The sequence below is a fragment of the Cervus elaphus genome, chromosome 24 (genome assembly GCF_910594005.1).
Source record: "Cervus elaphus chromosome 24, mCerEla1.1, whole genome shotgun sequence".
In the NCBI taxonomy this organism is placed as follows: domain Eukaryota; kingdom Metazoa; phylum Chordata; class Mammalia; order Artiodactyla; family Cervidae; genus Cervus; species Cervus elaphus.
Window position 1 is genome coordinate 18,103,077 of NC_057838.1, and position 24,422 is coordinate 18,127,498.

General features: G+C 42.6%; 1 protein-coding gene across 4 annotated transcripts in view; it reads right to left on the reverse strand.

The window, feature by feature from the left end:
- GADL1 (glutamate decarboxylase like 1) overlaps positions 1 to 23,643 on the reverse strand; it is a 179,030-nt gene extending 155,387 nt beyond the window's left edge. For 3 of the 4 annotated variants that reach the window (XM_043886404.1, XM_043886403.1, XM_043886405.1), the window contains exon 1: positions 23,532 to 23,643. In XM_043886404.1, the coding sequence (XP_043742339.1) occupies positions 23,532 to 23,628 (97 nt within the window). In that variant the 5' untranslated portion in view covers positions 23,629 to 23,643. The other variant, XM_043886406.1, reaches the window with a different exon arrangement.
- Between the last annotated feature and the right edge of the window lie 779 nt (positions 23,644 to 24,422).

The window sequence follows — 24,422 nt, forward strand, 5'->3', positions numbered from 1 at the left end:
CCCCAAAAAAGATAAATAAGAAGACATTATTTCTCATGTAACCACTTTAAACTATTTGGATACATATTTTGTACTCTGAGAGCAACAAGCAATTATTTTGGAACTGTGTATAAACTGTAATGTGCTGCAATGTAATATGTAGTTTTAAAACCAATTTACTCAAGTGTTGACTGCAGGATTTTAAATGATTCCATTTAACCAGCAATTTAAATGAAAATTTAAATAAATGCTATAAATGGGTGCCTCATTTGCATGATCCGTTGATTAACTCTGACGTGGTGCTTATCTGTGCCAGGGTTCTGCCTCCTTGCCTAGACCTTCGGAAGGTCATCTTCTAGCTCAGAAGTGGGTAACTACTCTCAGCTCAGTATCTCAACATGCATGCTAATTCACTTGTGGCCACCTTCAAGTGCAGAGATCTTCACTGACCAAAATCTCTTCGTGAAGTTTATCACATGGAACTGGAAAGGATACGGTGAGAAGCTTCCCGGAATGGCAAGAAGGCCTCTCCAAGAAGCATCTTTAAGAAATACATTGTCTAAACTGCCTTCTAGGAAGGGAGGGCTCTTATTTGCAGGGCAAATGCATTGCTAAATGGGGGATGCAAATGTGGGTTCAGAGATGAATTGCTCAGTAAAGCAGAGAAGAGGGTAAGGCAATCACTAGCATCTTCCTCCTCATCCTTTATGCTACACAGAATCAGCCACCCCTCCATATAATATTAGAGCAAATATTTCAAAAAGCTTAAGCTACCTGGGAGGCAACAGTTACATAAACTACAGTAAAGATGGTGCCCCAGAAGTGGCAAAGGCAGCAGCTCTGGAGGTGCACACATCTCACTGCTGCTCCTACGCTGATAAATGAAGCACTCCGAGAACACTGCATAAAAGACCATAAAGGCATGGGCATGGGCTAGTCCACAGCTGAGACCCAATGAGGCATGAGCTTACAGCCATCTAGAGGATGTGCCAAGCTGAGTTTTGGGCCAATTTTGTGCAGGATCATGGGATCTCAGAGCTTGAAAAGCACTCAGAGATAATTTAGGAAATGTCCTCATTTTGAATTTGAGAGAACTGTGATTCAGTGGCACACAGACTGACATTCATCATGACTCTACTGGATGTCCTGAGGGCTGTCCGCACTACGCCTCTCAAGCGATCAGAGCCTATTTCACGTATAATAGCGACCATTCATTTAGCCCTTCTGTGGGCCAGATTTTGGTAAGTCCTTTACAAATAGTAGCACGTTTATCCCACACAACAACCCTGTGGAGACACAAACAACTAAAACCCACTCTGGCTAAGTTAAGCACAGAATAGTTGACTGGATGGGTGTGCAAGTTATCTATAGTTGTGTAACAAATGACCTAAAACTTTGTGGGTTAGGACAAGGGTGGGGACTTCCCTGGTGGTCCGCTGGTTAAGAATCCACCTTGCAATGCAGGGGATGAAGGTTCAATCCCTGGGCAGGGAACAAAGGTCCTACAAGCCACGGGGCAACTAAACGCTCAGCCATAACTAGAGAGCCAGTGTGGCACCACGAAGCAGCCCACATGATATAACAAGGACCCTGCATGCACCACTGAGACCCAACACAGCCAAGTAAATAAACTTTAGAAAAATACAAGGATGTGCTGTTTCCTAAGGTCCTGTGGCTTGGCTGGGTGCTTTTCCGGTCTTCCCTGGGCTAACTCACACACCCAGAGCGGCCTGTATGTGGGCTTAGAGCCAAGCTCAGAGCTGGGAAGACTAAGAAAGCTGGGGCTTGCTCTCCTTGTGCACTGTCATTATCCCAGAGATGTGACAGGTCTTCTTCAGAAGCGGAGGCACGTTCAAAGACAGTGAAGGCAAAAGCTGCAAAGCTTCTTGAGATCTCAGGGCGGACGTCACACAACCTTTTGTTTTTACTTTTACCATACTCTGTTGGTCAAAGCAAGTCACAAGGAAAATCATACTCAAAGATGTAGGAGAAAAGCTCATGTCTTGATGACAGAAGGCAACATCACATTGCAAGTGGGAGGCATTCTAGGAAGGGAGGAATCTGAACCCAGCAGAGGCTACCCTCTGGCCACAAATTATTCCTATTCCTCCCGTCCACAAAATATGCTCTTCCCATCCCAGGACCAACCTAAATCTCATCTCATGGAAACAGTCTTCGGTCTGGGATCTCAGGATTTTGTACCAAGTCTACAGACAGACAAGGCAGCTCTTGGTGCAGGGACCCATAAACTAAAACACAAGTTATCAGACATTACACATAATACAAGATAGTGAGAAGGATGGGATAATACCACAGACACAGCCAGGAAAGAAGGCAAGGCCCAGGGCCAGGTGCTGGCCCAAAGCAGTTCCGAACTCTGGCAAGCCGCACAGTGCGTATATTGAACGGGGTCTGATTCTGCCTGTGGGGCGGTTTCCTAACCCAGTATCCCTTGTGGCTCTTGGCTCTGCACTCGGGCAGACGTGAAGAAGCAGTGCAGCCTCTCTGGTATCTGTGAAGGGTGGTTGCAGACTTGCCGGCACTCTGTGGCATGGTCTCACTCTCCTCTCCTCTCACTAGATGCTCGGCTCTGGACCTCCTGAGATGGCAGTCACACAGATAAACAGCAACTGCTTAGCTTCATTCACAGTAGTCACACCCTGTCAACTTTGTATGCCTGCATTCACGGGTCCCGCAAAATCTAACCTATCCATTTGTGACGGTGCTTTGGGAAGCCGGTTAGTGATTCTTCTCTGACTCCCAGCTCCTCCTTGTGGAATTTTCCTTTCATAGCTCCTCCCACACTGGTGTAAGGCTTAATTTCAATAGTGAAGTCCTTGTTCCATAGTGTATCTTACAGACAACATGTTACTGCATTTAATCGTCATCACAGCTGTGTAAGTTATAGACATGCCCATTTTACAGAAAAAGACATTGAGGCTCAGAGAAGTTAGGACACGGCTTCACAGCTAAAAGAAGTCAGACTCAGGTTTGACCTCAGCTCTCTTTAATTCCTATTCTGCATCTCCTGGGAGAAAAGGTTGGGGGACAATGGAGTGCTGCTAAAATTGTTGTTGTGTTGTGTTAGTTGCTCAGTTGTGTCTGACTCTGTGACCCCCTGGACTGTAGCCCACCAGGCTCCTCTGTCCACGGGATTCTCCAGGCAAGAATACTGGAGTGGGTTGCCATTCCATTCTTCAGGGGATCTTTCCAAGCCAGGGATCGAACTCAGATCTTTCTGCATTGCAGGCAATCTGAGTCACTAAAGAGAAAGTGTTAGTCTCTCAGTCATGTCTGACTCTTTTTGACAATACAGTCCATGGAATTCTCCAGGCCAGAATACGGGAGTGGGTAGCCTTTCCCTTCTCCAGTGGATCTTCCCAACCCAGGAATCGAACCCAGGTCTCCTGCACTGCAGGTGATTCTTTACCAACTGAGCTATCAAGGAAGCCCCTCTGAGTCAGCAGGAAAACTTTAAATTATATCTAAGGGAAAAAAAGATCCTGCTTCAAAGCATGTGCCTGTTTCTAGAGTATGAAGACTTCCATCAAGCTAATTTCAAGAGACCAGTAGTTTACAAATTGGCTTACAATATTTTTGAATATTTAACACAAGCATGAGCTGGTATGAGGTGACTTCTACCCACTATGTGATAGAAATCTAGGAAAACAAAAGGTCCTCAATCAGAAAACATAATCACAGTTCACAAAAGTCTGGTAATGTGGTTCTTCGGGTGTGTCTCATCCAGGGAAAACCTCCAAGATTTCCAAGTGCTAGCACTTTCATCCTTTGCCTATGACCTTTCTACACTGTCTGCTCACATGGCAAACCCAAAGCTCTGAAAAATTAATACCCATATCAGCATCCCTCAACCAACAACTGATAGAAATTAACAGGCAGACATCCAGTTCTCCTGTCCTTCATATAGGATAACCCTGGGGTGCATCTTCTTCACCAATGCTCTAGTTACCCAGCAGAAGTAAACTGTAGTTACTTGCAGCGATAACTCACTTTATAACGGGTTCTCTGTTGATCTCCCTGGGACCCACCTTCCAAAAATACTACTTACGCTCTAATCCTTGACTCATGGACTGCTTCTGGAAAATCCAAATCAAAACAAATGACTGCTGTCTTTTGAATGCCTGTGGACCAGACAAACACCATAATAGGTATTCATACTACACGTCTCTGCATGGATCTTCATAACATCTTATAAGGGAAGTATCACACCCAATTCTACAAATATGGAAATGAGAACCCAAGAGGTTAATTAAGTTTATGGAGGTCACGTAGCTGGCATAGTAAATAGCAGAGCTGATATTTAAACTATGATTGATTGCAGTGTCTCCTCTTTTCACTAAACCATGCGGCCACCCTTGCCCGGGAGGGTGGACTAACACAGGTCAAACAATAAAAGAACAATTAACTGCTAAGCTGACACCCTGTATTGAACACTTCTGAGCAAAACTGTCATCACATGTATGTTCCACAATTACTTTCTAAAGTTCTCTTTTGTTGTGCCATCAACTTGAAAAATAAGACCACGGATGAATATGAGGAAATTCAATTTTTCATAGATTTTCTTTCTCCTCTATCATTGCTTCATACAAATTAGGTACTGAAATAAAACTGAGTCGATGGCACAGCAGAAAGTACCATGAGGAAAATGCGTATGAGGAAAATACATTCCTTGCATGTATTTTTTTGGCCCATATAGGATCTGAAAGAACAGATATGTCATAAAATATCAACTAAGGCTCTATTGATTTTGTAAATTGATACAAAGTATTAGAAGGTCAAACAACACAGCATCCAGAGTGCTGAATGGGGAACAGTCTTATCAGCTAAGGCACTTAAACAAAGGGAGGATTTAGCCATGTATTTAAGAGGCAAAAATTGAAGTGTGAAAATGTAAGATTTGTCAATGCTACAGCTAAATCACCAAAGCAGATTTTAATATTTAACAATAGCCCACTGACATCAAGGAATTTAGATGGTTGCTCTGCAATATAGAAGCTTCTGGATGCTGAAATTCTTAGTGCCACACCAAGACATGGCAGATGCTGGTGGAAAGAAACATAAATCTAACTCTGATTTAGTCAGTATTTTGCAGGGTTGATTTCTTATGCACAGAAAGAACACTCTGGAATTTGAGATGGGGCGGGAGTTCCAGACCCAACTCTAGCCCTGCCCAGTTCCTGTGGCTGCGAAATAGGACTTTAACTTCTCTGGGTAAGTGACTGGTGGTGTTGTTTAGTCACTCAGTCCAACTCGTTTGCAACCCTGTAGCCTGCAGGCTCCTCTGTCTATGGAATTCTCCAGGCAAGAGTACTGGAGTGGGTTCCATTTCCTTCAGTCATGTCCGACTCTGTGATCTCGTGGACTGTAGCCTACCAGGCTCCTCCGTCCATGAGATTTTCCAGGCAAGAGTACTGGAGTGGGTTGCCACTTCCTTCTCCAGGGGATCTTCCCAAAAGAGGGATCAAACCCAGGTCTCCTGCACTGCAGGCAGAGGCTTTACCATCTGAGCCACCAAGCAAGTTAATAACAGTTATTAGTAACAGTTCACAATAGTCAATAACTCTATAGCTAAAGCCCTTTTTAAAATTAAATTCTTATTCACACAATTAATATAAATCACATTCCAGCATTTCTAAAAGCAGTCCTCATCAATGATCTGCAAAACTGTGAATTCCTATAATGTTTCAGGACCTTCATGGTTGTGGTTCAAGAAAGGAACTGATGGAGAGCCTGTTTTATCTCAAAAGCCTCTCTATACTGTTTTGCTTAGAGTTCGTAGGCATGAGTGTACGGAACACTTCGGCTTCAAATTACAATATGACTGAAAGACATTTGACTGCCATTGCTTTTCTGTCTTTAAAAAGTGCAGAACTTAACTACTAAGCCTCTTGCCATGGGATTCTTCATCAGCAGACCCAAGACTCAGCTTCACACACATTTATCTTTGGCAACTGTACTCCCCCCAAACAGCGCTGATGTCAAGGGCAGTGGCTGAAGCAGCCGATTTAGTTTCAAGGGTCTGTGGCACAGTGACATTTATGACACTCAGGTTACTGAGAAAAATGCAGTACTGACATACTTTGGAGATGTTGCTGGTTCAGTTCTAGATCATCACAATAAAATAAATATAGAAAGCAAGTTATGTGAATTATTTGCTTTCCCAGTGTGTACAAAAATCATGTTTACCCTATACTCTAGGCTGTTAAGTATTCAACAGCATCATCTCTAAAAAAAAAAATACATATACCTTAACTAAAAAAAATATTTGATTGCTAAAAAAATGCTAACCAACATCTGAGCCTTCAGTGAGTCATAATTTTTTTGCTGGCCTTGATGTTGATGGCTGCTGACCGATCAGGGTGGTGATTGCTGAAGGTTGGGGTGACTGTGGCAATTTCTTAAAATAAGACAACAATGAAGCTTGCTACATTCATTGACTCTTCCTTTCACAAACAATTTCTCAGCAGCATGCAATGCTATTTGATAGCATTTGACCCTCAGGAGAACTTCTTTCAAAATTGGAGTCAAGCCTCTCAAACCCCCAATTAAATTTACTCTAAATCCTTTGTCATTTACACAAGCTTCACAGCATCTTCACCAACAGTAGACTCCATCTCAAGAAATCACTTTCTTTGCTCATCCATAAAAAACAAGTTCTTATCTGTCCAAGTTTTATCATTGCTGTTCAGTCACTCAGTCAAGTCCAACTCTTTGCAACCCCGTGGACTGCAGGGACTTCCCTGTCCTTCATCATCTCCCAGAGCCTGCTCAAACTCATGTCCATTGAGTTGGTGATGCCACCCAACCAACTCATCCTCTGTTGTCCCCTTCTCCTCTTGCCTTCAATCTTTCCCAGCATCAGGGTGTTCTAATGAGTCAGCTCTTCACATCAGGTGGCCGAAGTATTGGGGCTTCAGCTTTAGTATCAGTCCTTCCAATGAATATTCAGGACTGATTTCCTTTATGACTGGCTGGTTTGATCTCTTTGCAGTCCAAATTTTATCATGTGAATGCAAAAATTAGGTTTCATCTTCAGGTCCCACTTCTCATTCTGGTTCTCCTGGTACTTCTACCACATCTGCAGTTGCTTCCTCCACTGAAGGCTTGAACCCCTCAAAGTCATCCATGAGAGTTGGAATCAGCTTCTTTCAAAGTCCTGTTGATATTTTGCCCTCTTTCTATGAAACACGAATATTCTTCATGGCATCTGAAGTGGCGAATCCTTTCCAGAGGTTTTTTTTTTTTAATTGACTTTCCCCAGACTTATCAGAGGAGTCATTATCTATGCCAGCTATAGCCTTACTAAGTGTATTTCTTAAATAATAAAACTTAAAGGTCAAAATGACCCATGGGCTACAGAATAGGTGTTATATTATTTACCAAGCATTAAAACAGTATTAACCTCTTTGCATTAATACATCTCCATCAGCACTCTTGAGCGTCCAGGTGCCTTGTCAACAAGTGGTAAATATTTGGAAAGCAATTTTTTTTTTCTGAGCAGTAGATCAACAGTAAGTTGAAACTATTCAGTAAACCATATTGGCAACAGATGTGGTCTCATGCAGGCTTTGTTGTTCCATTTACAGAGCACAGGCAGGGTAGATTTAGCATGAGTCTTAAGGACCTTAGGACTTTCAAAACGGTAAATGAGCATTGATTTCAACTTAAAGTCACCGAGTTAGCTGCATTAGCCCCTAACAAGAGAAATCAGCCCATCCTTTGAAGCCTTGAAGCCAGGCATTGACTTCTCTCTAGTCATGAAAGTTCTTCTAATAGAAGGCTGTTTCATCTACATTGAAAATCTATTGTTTAGCATACCCACTTATTAATTATCCTATGTGGACCTTCTGGGTAAGTTACAGCAGCCTCTACATCAGCAGCTGCTCCCTCACCTTGCACTTTGATGCTATGGAGACGGCTTCTTCCCTTCAACTTCATGAACCCACCTCTGCTGGCTCCAAACTTTTCTTCTGCAGCCTCCTCGCCTCTCTCAGCCTTCCGAGAATTGAGGAGAGTTAGGGCCTGGCTCTGGATTAGGTATTGCCTTAAAGGAATGTTGTGTCTGGCCAGATTTTCTTTCCAGACCATTCAAATCCTCTCCATATCAGCACAAAGGCTGTTTCTCTTTCTTGTTCACTGAATAGCATTTTTAATTTCCTTCAAGAACATTTCCTTTGCATTCACAACTTGGCTGTTTGGTGTAAGACGCCTAGCTTTGGACCCATCTTGATGCATGCTTTCCTCACTAAGCTTGATCATTTTTAGCTTTTGATTTAAAGTGAAAGACTTGGGACTCTTCCTTTCACTTGAACACTTAGAGGCCATTGTAGGGTTACTACTAGTCTAATTTCAACAATGCTGTCTCGGAATAGGAAGGCCTGAGGAGAGGGAGAAAGATGGGGAACGGCTGGCTGATGGAGCTGTCAGAACTCACATATTTATTGATTAAATTTGCCATCTTATATGCGCATGGTTCCTGGTGCCAGAAAACAATTACAATAGTAACATCAAAGGCCATTAACCATAGGTCACCTTAAAACATATAACAACAATAACAGGAAAACTTGAAATATTGTGAGAGTTACCAAAATGTGACACGGAGACGTGATGTGAGCAAATGCTGTTGGAAAAATGGTGCCAACAGACTTGCTCAACAGGAGGTTGCCCCAAATCTTCAGTTGTAAAAAACGCAGTATCTGGGAAGTGCAAACAGGCAAAGTATAATAAAACAAAGTCTGCTTGTATCTTTGTCTCTAATTGATGTTATCGCCTCATGAATCTCCACTGATGGAAGGAGGTGACAAAATCTCCATTACTTAATCCAATCTGATTAAAATTTGGTCAGCGATGATAAACAGTCTGTTTAGGCAATGCTCCATTTTTACAATGTTCAATAAAAATGCTCGATCGCTCAGATTCCCACTCCCCAGTCTCCAAGCCTTTTTGAAGGCTTCTAGGTACATGGGGAGGAAGCATACGCTACTCAACTTCAGAATGGAGGAACAGTAGTGGAGTGCTTGCATCCACGGGGTGACCCCTGGCACTTCATCTCTGGCTATCTCACTCATCTACGTCTTGACTCCGCTCCCACCTGGCAGTCATGGCTGAGGCATACTGTGGTCTCTTCTGTCTCATCTTGGTCAGATACCAGAGGTGTTCCCTCACTAAGGTGGGTTCATCTTGGCTGTGGGCAATGATGTTAACCCCTCCAAACTTATACTGTGTTCTTCATCAGCTCCCTAATAAAGCAGGTCTATCTGTCCCATGGTTTCTGCCTTCATCCTCATCAGAGAGAGATCCTTGCCAGAATCAAGGGCACGCCATCCACCTACCTTCCCCTGAGGACCAGAGGGTGTCTCTGAGTCACTTCCATCCCCTGTTCAGCCTCTCTCTCTGTCTTCAGAGAGCCATCACTTCTTTGCTCTGAAGAAGCTGCAAGGTGGCCTCATCCAAGAGAATTGGTAAAGATTGCTGTTGTTATCTTCAGTGCTTCCATTAAATTGGACTTCCCTTGTGACCCAGCTGGTAAAGATCTGCCTGCAATGTGGGAGACCTGGGTTTGATCCCTGGGTTGGGAAGATCCCCTGGAGAAGGGAAAGGTTACCCACTCCACTATTCTGGCCTGGAGAATTCCATGGACTGTATAGTCCATGGCATCGCAAAGAGTTGGACATGACTGAGTGACTTTCACTTTCACTTTCCATTAAATTAGCAGGTAAATGGGCTACTGCTCCTCATGACCCCTTGGCTTTGATCTTAGGCAATGAGAAATGGAGACAAATTTTTCAGTCCTGGTCTGTCTTGCCTCAATTACTTTTTCTGTCTCCATTATCTTTTCACGTCTGAAGTGGAGACTTTTCATTGACATTTTTTAAAATTCCCAGTGGGTTTTATTTTTTAATTTTTTTGCCACACCACTCGGCATGTGAGATCCAAGTTCCCCAATCAAGGATTGAACCCATACTCCCTGCACTGGAAGCGTGGAGTTTTAACCACTGGACTGCCAGGGAATTCCCTTTCATTGATATTTTTTACACTAAACATTCTCGTATTTGACCCTAGCTTTTTGGAAATACTGAAGGCAGGAGAAGAAGGGAATGACAGAGGATGAGATGGTGGGGTGGCATCACCGACTCGATGGACAAGAGTTTGAGCAAGCTCTGGGAGTTGGTGTTGGACAGGGAAGCCTGGCGTGCTGCAGTCCATGGGGTCACAAAGAGTCGGATATGACTGAGCGACAGAACTGAACTTATGGCTAACCACTAAAGGTGCACAAAGGAATTCTTCTCTGTACTATGGACAAAATTCCATGAGTTTGTCTTCTAGGTGTAGCAGGACATGCTCAAAGGGAAACAAAAAAATTCAGGAAGTCCTATCTGAAGGAAATAGTCTGTCTTGCAAAACTATTGCTTTGCTTTGAAACACTTACTTTAACCATAATATCTACATAGCAGGGAATTCCCAGTGGCTCAGCAGTAAAGAATCTATCTGCAATGCAGAAGACCATCTGCAATGCAGAAGACACAGGATCAATCCCTGGGTTGGGAAGATCCCCTGGAGAAGGAAATGGCAACCCGCTCCAGTATTCTTGCCTGGGAAATCCCATGGACAGAGAAGCCTGGTGGGCTACAGGCCATGGGGTTGCAAGAGTCAGACTAAACCACCACCAACACAATCTTCATAACTGCCAGGCTTCTCTCTCCATGGAATTTCCCAGCAAGAATACTGGAGCAGGTGGCCATTTCCTTTTCCAGTGGATCTTCCCCACCCAGGGATCAAACCTGTGTCTCCTGCATTGGCAGGCAGATTCTTTACCACTGAGCCACCTGGGCAACAATGCTGTACATTTACTAAGAATGAACTGAAATGCACAAACAGGTGAATTTTATGATATATAAATCATACCTGAAGAAAGCTCTTACAAAATCATGCGCAGTGTAAAACAGAGTGAAGCACATTGCCCAGCCTCCAGTAAGCTATGCTACAGACCTCTTAGTAGCGAAACCAAACAGGGCCCTCTGGGGTTCCTGGGCACAGAAACCTTCCTAGGTCTCCCCTGTGCCTTGTTTGTAGAGAACAGACTCCAGTTTCCATGGCCTTCCGTAAGTTACAAAGGACAGAGCTGAACAGTTGTTAATCAGCGAAGGGAGGGGATGCAGAGAAAAGGGGGAAATAACCAAAAAACAATAGTGCAGCCTTGGGTTATGGTTCTGATTCGCCTCATGGTATACACATAACAAGACATGTTTAAGCTCTTTATAGAACTAGAAGAAAGAAAGAAAGAAAGTCAAGTCACTCAGTCAACTCAATGTTGACTCTTGGCGACCCCATGGACTGTAGCCTACCAAGCTCCTCCATCCATGGAATTTTCCAGGCAAGAGTACCGGAGTGGGTTGCCATTTCCTTTTCCAGAGAATCTTCAGGGTCTCCCACATTGCGGGCAGACACTTTACTGTCTGAGCTACCAGGGAAGCCCTGATAGTTTGGTTTATGGAACTCAACTCCCAACAGATGAAAGAAATAAGCATTTTTCATTCCAGAGAAGACCACCCGAGGCTAGATTAAAGGCGTGCAGGCTCTGCGTACCTTAATCCTACCAGCTACGCCACCCTTGTGCCACTGCCTTACAGCTCCTCACCAAGTACCCCAGGGCTGGGAGACGGGTGTCAGGGACAGGCGCCCTCTGAGTCTCCCCTCTGTCTGGCAAAGCAGTAAAGCAATTCTTGTCTACTTCACCCAGAACTCTGACTCTGAGGTTCAATTTCAGTACTAGTGCACAGAAGAAAAGTTCTCAGCACCAGGGGGACAGCTGATGGGAGCAGTGTAAACAGTGGGTAAGAACATGCAGGAATTGCCCTAAGGGAAACAAGTCAGTCACACTCTCAGTGCAGAACAGTGAGTCAAGCTACAATCTTCCCTTAAACTGAGGCTTACTTGCCAACTCTGTTTACATATGTTATCTACTGAGCAATTTTATCAGTTTCTTCAAACTATAAGCATGAACTATAATTATTCATGCATATGTTTACACAGAAATATTTTTCCAAATAGAGGAACATTCTATATGGAAGCTTCTTATCTAGCAACATCAACCACCAGAAGTACCTGAGAATACTAGGAATGCAAAATAAATATATACAATAATGTCAGTGTAACAGGTATTTATAAACTTCACTCATAGTCCTCTTCGCACCTCATTCACAGGCAAACTACCTTGTATCCTGGACAATTTCAACAGTTTCGTAAGCTAAAAGAAGCAAGATGAGATGATTGCCAAACTTGTTAAAAACAATGAACTGGAGTTAAGTGCAGCAAGTGGTGATTTAAAATGCTACTAGAATTAGCAGAAAGAAAAAAAGCTGACACTCGGAAACGCCATGAGGAGGGAAACAGCAACAGGACAGAAGAGAAAAGAATTCAAGAGAAGCAATCTGACATCATTCAATGAAGGAACAAAGAAACAGATGGACACCTCTCAACTCCTGAGAATGTGACAACATTCAGTGCTCATAATGGCAACATCAAAGACACAAAGAAGGTTAAACTGTTCACGGAGGTAAGTGAGTTCTTAAATTATTTTATGAATTTTTCTATCTTTAAAAGTCTTTTTGCTTGTTTTTAAATTGGATGTTCCATTTTTATTGTGATTAAAAAAAAAAATACAAAGCATAAAACTTACCACCTTAACCATTTTAACAATACAGTTCACGATGTTAAGTATATTCACGTTGTTATGAAACAGATCTCCATAATTTTTACCTTGCAAAACTCAAACTCTGTACCCACTGAACACTTTCCACTCCCTCTATTCCCCCTGCTCCTGATAACGAGCATTCTACTCCCAGCTTTATGTAAGTGGAATTACACAGTACACTGGCTGTTTGTGCCCAGCTTCTCTCACTTAGCATAATGTCCTTGGGGTTCATACCTGCTGGAGAACATAACAGTACACCTATCATTTTTAAGGCTAAATAATATTCCATTGACTGCATATACCGTATTTAGTATATCCATCTATCCATTAATGCACATTTGCTTTTCTTCCTCCTGTTTGGCTATTATGAATACTCCTCCTGTAAACAAGGGCATCTCTTTAAGACTCTGTTTTCAATTATTTGGGATATTTACTCAGAAGTGGAATTGTGGTTTTGTGGTTTACTCATTAAGTCATGTCTGACTCTTGCGACACCATGGACAGTAACCTGCCAGGCTCCTCTTTACTAGCACTTATATGGTGGTTTCATGTTTCATTTTTAAAGAAACCTCCATACTGCTTTTCATAGCAGTTATACCATTTTACAATCCAAACAACAGTGTACAAGAGTTTATAAAAACTGCCCTGTAATACACCCAAGTTACTACTATTTAAAATAATTAGTAAATGAGAGCATCAATTTTCAGCCAACTCATTATAATGTTTAATGAAGTTCATGAAAGAATTGAGGGGCTGAATAGGAGAAACTTAATTAAATGCTTTATTGCCTAATACTATAATAAAAAACCTAATAGATAAAATGATTTCATGGTTGTCTCTAGAATTTAAGGATCAGACTAAAAAGTGTAATTTAGCCACAAGGACTGAGAAAGAGGAAGGGCTAGGGAGGCACAAGCCAGTGTTCAAAGAAGGCAATCTTCAAAGAAAATGTTAAATTATTAGCACACAAGCAGTAAAATCTAGATTGCAGAGAATTATGTAGACCAAGTGGCCCAAGTTCTTCAACACATAAATTATTTGAATAGAAAAGGTCAGGATAGTAAATCTATAAATTAAAAGACCTATCATAATTTTAAAAATAGGACTAAATTATTAGGTCTAGGAATGTATATTTGGTTGGTTAAATTATGAAATGCAAAAGTTAGGGTCAGTTCAGTTCAGTTCACTCACTCTGTCATGTCTGACTCATTGTGGCCCCATGGACTGCAGCACGCCAGGCTTCCCTGTCCTTCACCAACTCCCAGAGCTTGCTCAAACTCATGTCTATCAAGTCAGTGATGCCATCCAACCATCTCATCCTCTGTTGTCCTCTTCCTTGCCTGCCTTCAGTCTTTCCCAGCATCAGGGTCTTTTCCAATGAGTCAATTCTTCACATCAGGTGGCCAATGTATTCAGCTTCAGCATCAGTCCAACCAACGAATATTCAGGATTGATTTCCTTTAGGATTGACAGATTAGGTCTCCTTACTGTCCAAGGGCCTTTCAAGAGTCTTCTCCAACACCATAGTTCATCAATTCTTTGGTGCTCAACTTTCTTTATGGTCCAACTCTCACATCCACATGTGACTACTGGGAAACCACAGCTTTGACTATACGGGCCTTTGTCAGCAAAGTAACATCTCTGCTTTTAATATGCTGTCTAGGTTTGTCATAGCTTTTCTTCCAAGGAGCAAGTGTCTTTTAACTTCATGCCTGCAGTCACTATCTGCAGTGGTTTTGGAGCCCAAGAAAATAAAAGTCTGTCACTGTTTCCATTGTTTCCCCATCTATTTGCCATGAAGTGATAGAACCGGATGCCATGACCTTAGTTTCTTGAGCCAGCTTTTTCACTCTCCTCTTTCCCTTTAATCAAGAGGCTCTTTAATTCCTCTTCACTTTCTGCCATAAGGGTGGTGTCACCTGCATATCTGAGGTTATTGATATTTCTCCCGGCAATCTTGATTCCATCTTGGGCTTCATCCAGCCCAGTGTTTCTCATGATGTACTGTGCATATAACTTAAATAAGCAGGGTGACAATATACAGTCTTGATGTACTCCTTTTGCAATTTGGAACCAGTCCATTGTTCCATGTGCGTTTTTAACTGTTGCTTCTTAACCTGCATAGAGATGTCTCAGGAGGCAAGTCAGATGGTCTGGTATTCCCATCTCTTTAAAAATTTTCCACAGTTTGCTGTAATCCACACAGTCAAAGGCTTTAGCCTAGTCCATGAAGCAGGTGTTTTTGTGGAATTCTCTTGCTTTTTCTATGATCCAGCAGATGTTGGCAATTTGATCTCTAGTTCCTCTGCCTTTTCTAAATCCAGCATGAACATCTGGAAGTTCTCAGTTCACAAACTGTTGAAGCCTGGCTTGGAGAATTTTGAGCATTACTTTGCTAGCATGTGAGATAAGTGCAATTGTGTAGTAGTTTGAACATTCTTTAGCATTGCCTTTCTTTGGGATTGGAATGAAAACTGACCATTTCCAGTCCTGTGGCCACTGCTGAGTTTTCCATATTTGCTGGCATATTGAGTGCAGCACTTTCACAGCATCATCTTTCAGGATTTGAAATAGCTCAACTGGAATTCCATCACCTCCACTAGCTTTGTTCATGGTGATGCTTCCTAAGGCCCACTTGACTTCACATTCCAGGATGTCTGGCTCTAGGTTGCTGCTGCTGCTGCTAAGTCACTTCAGTTGTGTCCAACTCTGAGCGACCCCATAGATAGCAGCCCACCAGGCTCCCCCATCCCTGGGATTCTCCAGGCAAGAACACTGGAGTGGGTTGGCATTTCCTTCTCCAATGCATGAAAGTGAAAAGTGAAAGGGAAGTCGCTCAGTCAGGTCCAACTCTTAGCGACCCCGTGGATTACAGCCTACCAGGCTCCTCCATCCATGGGATTTTCCAGGCAAGAGTACTGGAGTGGGTTGCCATTGCCTTCTCCGCCATCGTGTGTTAATCCACGACAAAAGAGGAAAGAATTTACAATGGGGAAAAGACAGTCTCTTCAATAAGTAGTTTTGGTAAAACTGGACAACCACATGTAAAATAATGAAATTGGAACATTCTCTTAACACTGTATACAAAAAATAAACTCAAAATGAATAAAAGAGCTAAATATAAGACCAGAAACCATAAAACTCCTAGAAGAAAATATAGGAGGAACACTCTTTGACATAAATTGTAACAATATCTTTTGGCTCTATCTCCTAAAGCAAAGGAAATAAAAGGGAAAATAAACAAATGAGACCTAATTAAGCTTAACAGCTTTTGCATAGCAAAGGAAACCATCAAGAAAACAAAAAGACACCTAACTGAATGGAATAAAGTATTTGCAAGTGGTATGCCCAATAAGGGGTTATTATCCAAAATACATAAACAGTTCTTACAACTCAACATCAGAAAAACAAACAACCCATCTAAAGAATGGGCAGTCATTCTTTTTCAAAGTCACTTTTTCAAAGAATATAAAGAGACGGTTCAATATCATTAGTCATCAAAGAAATGAAAATTAAAAGGACATTAGGGACCTCCCTGGTGGACAAGTAGCTAAGACTCTGTGCTCTCAATGCGGGGCTCAGGTTCAATCCTTGGTCAGGGAACTAGATCCTATATGCTGTAACTAAGAGTTCACACAGAGCAACTAAAGATCCCTCATGCCACAACAAAGATTGAAGATCCCACATGCTGCAGCCAAATAAAACATTAAAAAAAACACACATGAGATATCACCTCACACCTGTGAGAATGACTATAAGCAAAAAGAACACAAACAAATGTTGGTGAGGATATTTTAAAAAGTAGTCTGAATTTATACTTAAAAAAACATGAAGGCAACCTAAGTGTCCATCAACAGATGAACAGATAAAGATGTTATAACATATAATCCACATGCACACAATGAAACACTATTAAGCCATAAAAAAGAAAGAGATTTTGCAATAGGCACATATACAACAACATGGATGGGCTTTGAGGACATTATGTTGAGTGAAATAAGTCAGACAGAGAAAGACAAATACTGTATAATATAACTTACATGTGGAATCCAAAAAATAAAACAAACTGGTGAATATAACAAAAAAATAGACTCACAAATGCAGAGGACAAATTGGCGGTCACAAGTGGAAAGAGGAAAGGGGGGAGGGGCATTATAGGAGGAGGGTATTAAGAGATACAACCTGCTATATATAAAATAAATAATCCACAACTATACAATAAGTCCCCCACAGATGAATGAGTTCTATTCTGAGAGTGTGTTCATAAGTCCAATTTGTTCAAAACTCCAACAAATTTAGACTAGGTCCGCAACTAACACAAATGGCTATATAGTACTGTGCTGTAATAGGTTTATACTACTTTTCACACAAATAATACATAAAAAACAAACACAAAAAGTAAAGAAAACATATTTAGTCTCACAGTGTAATACTTTGAAGAGTACAGCAGGACAGTATAGCAGCTGGCTCACGGGCTGGCATCTAGTGAAAGGGCAAGAAGAGTTGCTGACCGGAGGAGGGAGAGGAGGTGGGAGATGGTGGAGCTGAAGGGTCGTCGGCAACAGGAGAGGGAGGGCCGGCTGCAGCTTCACTCCTGTCTGAGTGATGGAATGCAGGTTTGCACCTTTGAAAGCTTGGAATTTGAAGGTTCATATGTTGGGGACTTACATACATTGTACAACAGAGGGAGTATAGTCAATATTTTTATAACAACTATAAATGGAGCATAACCTTTAAAAATTATGTATCACTAAGTTGTACACCTGAAACTTATGTTATGTACCAACTATCTCAATTTTAAAAAGAAAAAAATATGTAAGCTTAAAAGTTACTTATTCACAGCTCTATTCCCAAAGAATGGTGACTTCCCCCCACCCCCCCAAGAAAGGAACGAGACCACCTTCCCTGCTTTATAAAGTTCTTTTTCCTGGAACTAACTCTGCAAATAAAGAAAGGATACTTAACGGCAGCCACTATGAAAGCACCTCAAGTACAGACACAAAACAGCTAGGGAGCACTGACTAATTAGGTATTCATGAACTGCCACAATCTTTACACAACAAAGGAAGGAAAGCCAAGGGCACAGGGGAGAGCAAAAGTTAACTATGATTTGCAGCAAAGCAATGTAGTCAATACCACAAGCTGGGAAATTAGTATCTTTTGTCATTGGCATTAAATTGCTTTTTTTTCCCCTACTTTGAGTTTCTTTTTCAACTGCTCATCTCTTTAAAACAATTATGCTACTTTGTAACCCTGAAAGGCAGAAACTGATTTAAATGTTCAAAAAGAGTTGGGCAGACAAATTTGGAAAGTCAGTTGAGAAAACAACTTAAGTGTCCAGTGTCAGGGAATGAGGTGATGCAGTGTGAGTGGTCTATGGTATTTTTTTGTTGGAGTATAATTACTCTACAATATTTTATTAGTTTCTGCTGTTACAACAAAGTGTATCAGCTATACGTACACATATATCCTCTCTCTGCTGAGCCTCCCTGCCCCCGTCCAATCCCCTAGGTCATCACAGAGCACCGATCAGAGCCCCCTGTGCTACACGGCAGCTTCCCACTAGCTAGCTATTTTACTCATGGTTGTGTATCTATGTCAAACCTAACTTCCCAATTGTTTTATGGTACACAGTCCTTGTATCGTGTTTCTTCCTTATAAAAGAAAGCAAGTTCATTACATAAGAATCGGAAACATAAACAAGGAAAAAGAATTAAGGAATATTTATTACTCCATCTATTCAGAGGCAACATCTATTAATCCTCTGTTGCCTTTCCACCTAGATCCTTTTGCAACAGGTAATGATTTTCCAAAAACAGAATGCCATCACATAGCATTTTAAAGCCTATCATAATTGATTTATGCCATCCAGCAAAGGGATATTTTTATGTTTTTAACTCCCTATTGTTTGGCATGTAAATACTTACAAATTTTCACAATTATAAACAACCTGGAGGAGGAAAAAGTGAGTATGAATTCAAGCTTAAATGCAAAAATAAGGACAGATGTATTTCAGGAATCACACATTGTTACCACCCATCACTTTCTTATTCACTCACACATTTCTTTATTCAACAGATATATGTTGAATATATGTACCTACAGTTTGTCAGGCACTTAGCTAGGTGCTGTGAAAAGTGAAAGTGTTAGTCACTTAGTCATGTCCGACTCTTTGTAGCCTGCCAGGCTCCTCTGTCCATGGGATTCTTCAGCCAAGAATACTGGAGTGGGTTGCCATTTCCTTCTCCAGGGGATCTTCCAGACCCAGGGATTGAACCCAGGTCTCCTGAATTGCAGGTAGATTATCATCTGGGCCACCAGGGAAGCCTCCAAGCTAGGTGCTGGGGATTCAGTAAATAGAAAGATGTGGTCCATGCTCTCATGGACTTTATGTAAGAAACAGAGATATAACCAATTACAAAAAACTCTGTAAAGTGTTTCAATGCAGACAAAACAGAATTTATGAAATTATTCAATACAATAGAAAAATCACTGAGCAAGAATCAATGTTTTCAAAGTTAATTGTGAGGGTAACTCCAGGAGCAACCTGCTTTCTGAAAAGTACTCTCCCATGATTCACTGGGACTCCTAACTCACTTTTCTGTTTTAATATATAAATTAACTTCTCCTCACTCTTTGCACAAAATGAAAGCTCCAGTTGCAAAGACACAGCATCCAAAGCACGTGCGTGCACACACACACACACACACACACACATACACACATGCACACACCCTGTGTGTGGCTGATCACACATCTGGCAGACTCCCCGCATCAGTAGGTAGACTGTGTCTGTTAGTGTTGTATAGCTGAACGGATGTCACACTAACCCCATCTTTCTGGAAAGTTGCACTTTGCTAACAGATTCTAATTACCTCATTAAACTCTATATTCAATTTTCTGAATATAATAAGTTTATGGAGAGCCTGCTACCTGCCAGACATTCAGTCAGTGGAAATGCTCAGAGTAATTTCAACTAGTGGATATCCTCATCCCTATTTTACAGATGAAGAAACCGAGATACAGAGTTTGCATCATGGGTTGAGAGACACTACACATCAGAGCCTTCGCTGAGCATCCTTCTTCTTCTGCCCCCACAGCTCCCCACAGAGATCGGCTTTGCTCTAGTGCAGGTCGCCTGCTCCCAGGGTGCTGTCTTTTTAAAAATTTTATTTTATATTGGGGTACAGTCGATTAACAATGTTGTGTTAGTTCCAAGTATATAGCAAAGTGGTTCAGGTATACATATATGTGTATCTATTCTTTCCAAATTCTTCTCCCATTTAGGTTGCTGCAGAATGCTGAGCAGAGCATTCTGGTTACAAGGGCACCACCTTGTAACGTGGACCCATCTTGGGCAGCCTGAGAGAGCGGGACCCCGACCACACCTGCTCCAGAGCAGGGCTGTACAGTGTCTGTGGGGCGCTGCCTCTGCCTCAGAAAGGTACAGCTGTCCTACATTCCCAATAACCAGAGGGCTTCTGCCCCCGGGGCAAAGCACAGGTCCCGATCCCGGCCAGAGGGAGAGAGGGAGCTGCTGCGGCCAGATCTCTGAATACCCACGGTGTTTCCTCCCATCTTTCCCACCCAAAGGGAAAGGGAAGAACGCTCCTGTCACTTCAGTGAGCTTAGCGCCACCTTCCAGGGGTCTCGCCAGCGTTCCACCTGTGGACATTCAACATTGTGGTCCAGCAGGAGAGGCAGCACAGACCCGGGGTTAGGTGTTAGGGGAATGGATTGAACACTCACAGCTGACAGTCACCCGCCCAGAGCCGCAGTTTTATTTTTAAAAAGTTATAATTACAATAAAAGCAGACAATAATAGTTCTCCTTGCTAGTGAGGCTTAGAGAAGCTAGTGCTTGTAGTTCAGCCTAGCAGGTAAGTGTTCAATAAATATGAGCACTTCTTACCTTAAAGGAGGGATCAGATACTGGGTGATAAATTTTACCTGCAGTGGGTTTCATTTAAATTATAATCAAAAGGAATAAATAAAAAGTGAAAAGTTTATAGAGAGAAAGAAAACAAAGAAATATACAAGAGGCAAAAAAATTACACAGAAATTTTGTTCCTGAATATCATGGTTTCAATTTTATTCCAATATACCAGACTTACAACATTCCATAAAAGTCAGATTTTCAATGGAAAAGGTTTCTGCCCCTTATTATTAAAACTTAAAAGTTTCTTCCAGTTTGAAAGTGAAGAATCAAAATAAGAATCAAAAGCTGCATAAGAAAGAAACTATGACTTTGCAGACCTAAATTATGTAGGAGGTTTGTCTTATAAATTCGAACCAGAAGGGAAAATAGAGTTGAGTCCAAAGAATTCTTAATTTCTACTGGAATTAAACTTCAAATCTGTTATAATTAATTGCCTAAATTTCTCTGGGATGTACTATGGGCAGACTGTAAACTGGATCAAAACATGTGGAGCAGAATAAGAATTATTTATCTGTAACAGGATTCCCTATGACGTTCTTCCATAATGTATAGTGTCTGTAACAGATATTCAACCAGACGGTCTGTTTAACAAGGTATGTCATTTAACATACTCATCACAGATCACTTTCACAGTCTTGTCAAACATACTTTGAAATTTACAAAGTCTGACAGATACATATCCTGTCCTCTTTTAAGATGTCATGGCAAACATTTGGGACAATTAGGCTTTACTGGACATGTTACCACCTTGTCACCTGCTCAAGGATAACTGGACTGACAGCAGCCTAAAGCCTTTTGGTATCCTCTGAAATTCAGATTTAAGGTCAAACTCTACACTTCACTACTCATATATAGCAATCAATGAAGTCCTCATAAGGTACAGACATGCCTGGTTATAAGTACATATGCTTAATTTAGGAAGACTAGATACTTAAGAAGTTTCTATCAGAGGTCTAAAGAGCTTGTGGCTTTAAAACAGGAATTAAGGTTTCAAACAAAACAAACAAAAGCGTGCAGGGCTAAGGCAGTCAGATACAACTATCCTGTGTGTCCATCCCTCACATAAAGAAACCTGCTATATTATTAGGAAATTTTTTTAAAAATCAGCCTAAAGTATCAATCCGTTTTTAAAATAATTATCTTCCTTAGATTGCACTGTGTGTTGATCTTAGAAACATGAAAGTAATCATTTTACAAAAAAGTTCCAGCCAAGTGACAGTTTTTATGTTACTGTTATTGAAAACAGTAATAATGCAACAACAACAACAAAACTTCTCATTTTGTATTGGAGTAGAGCTGAAAGTTTCAGGTGAAAGGGGACTCTGCCATACATATACATGCATCTCTTCTCCCCCATTCTCTCCTCCATCCAGACTGCCACATAACATTGAGCCAAGTTTTCTGTGCTATACAACAGGTCCTTGTTGGTTAGCCATTTTAGGTATGTGTGCATATGTCCATCCCAAACTCCCTCACTGACCCCTTCCTCCCACTCTTCCCCAGGGCAACCTTAAATTCCTTCCTGAGGTCTGTGAGTCTGTTTCTGTTTTGTAAGAATAACAGTAACAATGCAACTTAAAAAAATATTTTCAAAAGAGGATCCAGGGTAGCGATGCTGGTAACTTTGCCCAGGACTCTGAAAGGGAGGAATGAAATGTTTCTTGCAGCACCGTGATTCTTGTCTTACCGATTACTGTGTGAAAATCCCCGCCCTTCATGACTCGTCTGCAGGGAACCCTGCACTGTTGCACCTGCCTCACCAAGCCCCTAGAGAGTTTCCTCTTAAAAAGCAACTTCATTAAGTAGTGTTCAGTACAGTCCAAAAGGGTTATTGATGCAAAGATGAGTTATTCCTGGAGGAACGTTCTTCCTAAAAGGTCAATAACTAACTAGCAAATAGCAGTAAAGATGACCTTTCAGGGCAGGGGTTCCGAACCAGGGGTAAACCGAGGCAGTTAAGGGATCAAGTTTGAAACCTTTAGCAAACAAGCGAAAAGGTGAATAGGTGAACTCTGATGGGAAAAAAGTTCAGAGTATTTCATCATCCGTTCATAGCAACCCGAGACTCTTCTCTGGCAGAATCATATAACCATCATTTTACGAGACGAACTAAATGATACCCGAGTTCTAAAATCGGTTTGGGGAATTCTGCTGCACAATTCATGATGCCTTCTTTGAACAACTAATAGTCGGGGTCCCCCACCCGCAAGAACACGAGGGCTCACTCACTATAAGATGAGGTAGCCTCTTTTAACGCCTGTTTGTGGAGGCGGGGTGGTGGGGGGTGGGGGGTGGGGGGTGGTGCAGGGGTGATGCCGGGCACTTCCCAAGTAGAAGCACAGTCATTTCTTAAAGGGAAGGGGCACCCTCTGCATCTAGAGATACCCGCGGCAACCCAGCGGTGAAACCTGTTCTGCGCTTGATCTCAAAAGCCCGCCCAGTGCCCAGGGCTATTCAAGCGCGGTTCTGCGAGCTTTAGCAAAGTGAACTTGTCTCATTCTGAATTCTGAAGAGAACTCCCAAAAGAGCAGGAAAGGAGGCAAAACTCCAGGAAGACGTGGACTTAACACCCACACCAGCCGCCTTACGGGGAAACAACCCTCCTCCGGGACCCCTGATCCACCGACAGCGGGAGGTCAGACCTCGCGAGTCGTTACCGTCCGGGGCGCGCTCTCGGTCCGGGAGGTGGCTCATGGCTGCTCCGCGCAGGGCGGCCGGGCGCGGCTCCTGCAGTCCAGGCCTCGGCGGCCGCAGTTGCCGAGGCAGCGCCCCCCGTGGGGACCCGCAGGCGCGCGCAGCCGCTGCTGGGCGCGAGCCACCGCTCGGGACGGACGGGGACGCGCTCGCGCTGCCTGAGCTCGGCCGCCCGAGGCTCCCGCACCTCTGTATTAATACTTGCCGAGCTGCTGGCGACCTGCCGCCTGCTTGACCCGGGGCCAGGGTCTCTCTGCCCGAGCTGGGAAGGGCCGGGGGACGCGTGTGGGGGCGTGGGGCATTTGCCCGCACAGGAACTGGCAGGGCCTACCCCGCAGCAAACCTTGCCCGCTCGCCACGCCCGGACCCCCGACCCCCACCCCCCGCCCCGAGGTAGAGATTGGGCCTGAGGGAGTGAGCCTTGGAGTATGACCTTCCCAGCTTCCATCTTTTGGGAGTCACCACCACGTAGGGTCCGATCTGGCGAGAGAAGCCCTAAGCTAAATCTGATGACCACTCCAGGCCACCAGCGCAGGGAACCTATTTTAGGGCAGCCGCTCCTCATTCATTCAGGCCTGCCTTGACATTTAAGAGTTCCATAAGCAAATGCCTTACCCCGATCGGATTTCACCCTTTTGCCTCTGCAACATTCCAAGTTTGAAGAAGGAAAGGCAGTCTGCACCTTGTTGTCCAGGGGTTAAAAAGAGCAAAAGAAGGCAGGGGATTCGAAAGGCCCACTATTTGTTTGGTGTTTAGACTAAAATGTTCACAACACTTATTCTTCCAGCAAGCCCCTGAAAGTTGGGCTCCAGCCACGTTCCTATTGTAAATTTAAATCTCATCAGTGAGGGCTGCTTTTTTGCCATCCCTCCAACAAGTGTTATGTTTAAATTCCCTTAGGAGCTTTTAAGTAAGGCCATTGAGATGATAGGAGCAATCAGTTAATGCTAATTCAAAGAACATTGATGACAACTACATTACAGACCTGCATTCATAATCCAGATCCTTCAAGGGCCTTAAAGAAAAAAAAAAAAAAAAAACAAACCTGGTTTACTTCTGCACAGAGCCTAGAGTGGTTTCTTAGGTGAATTATTTC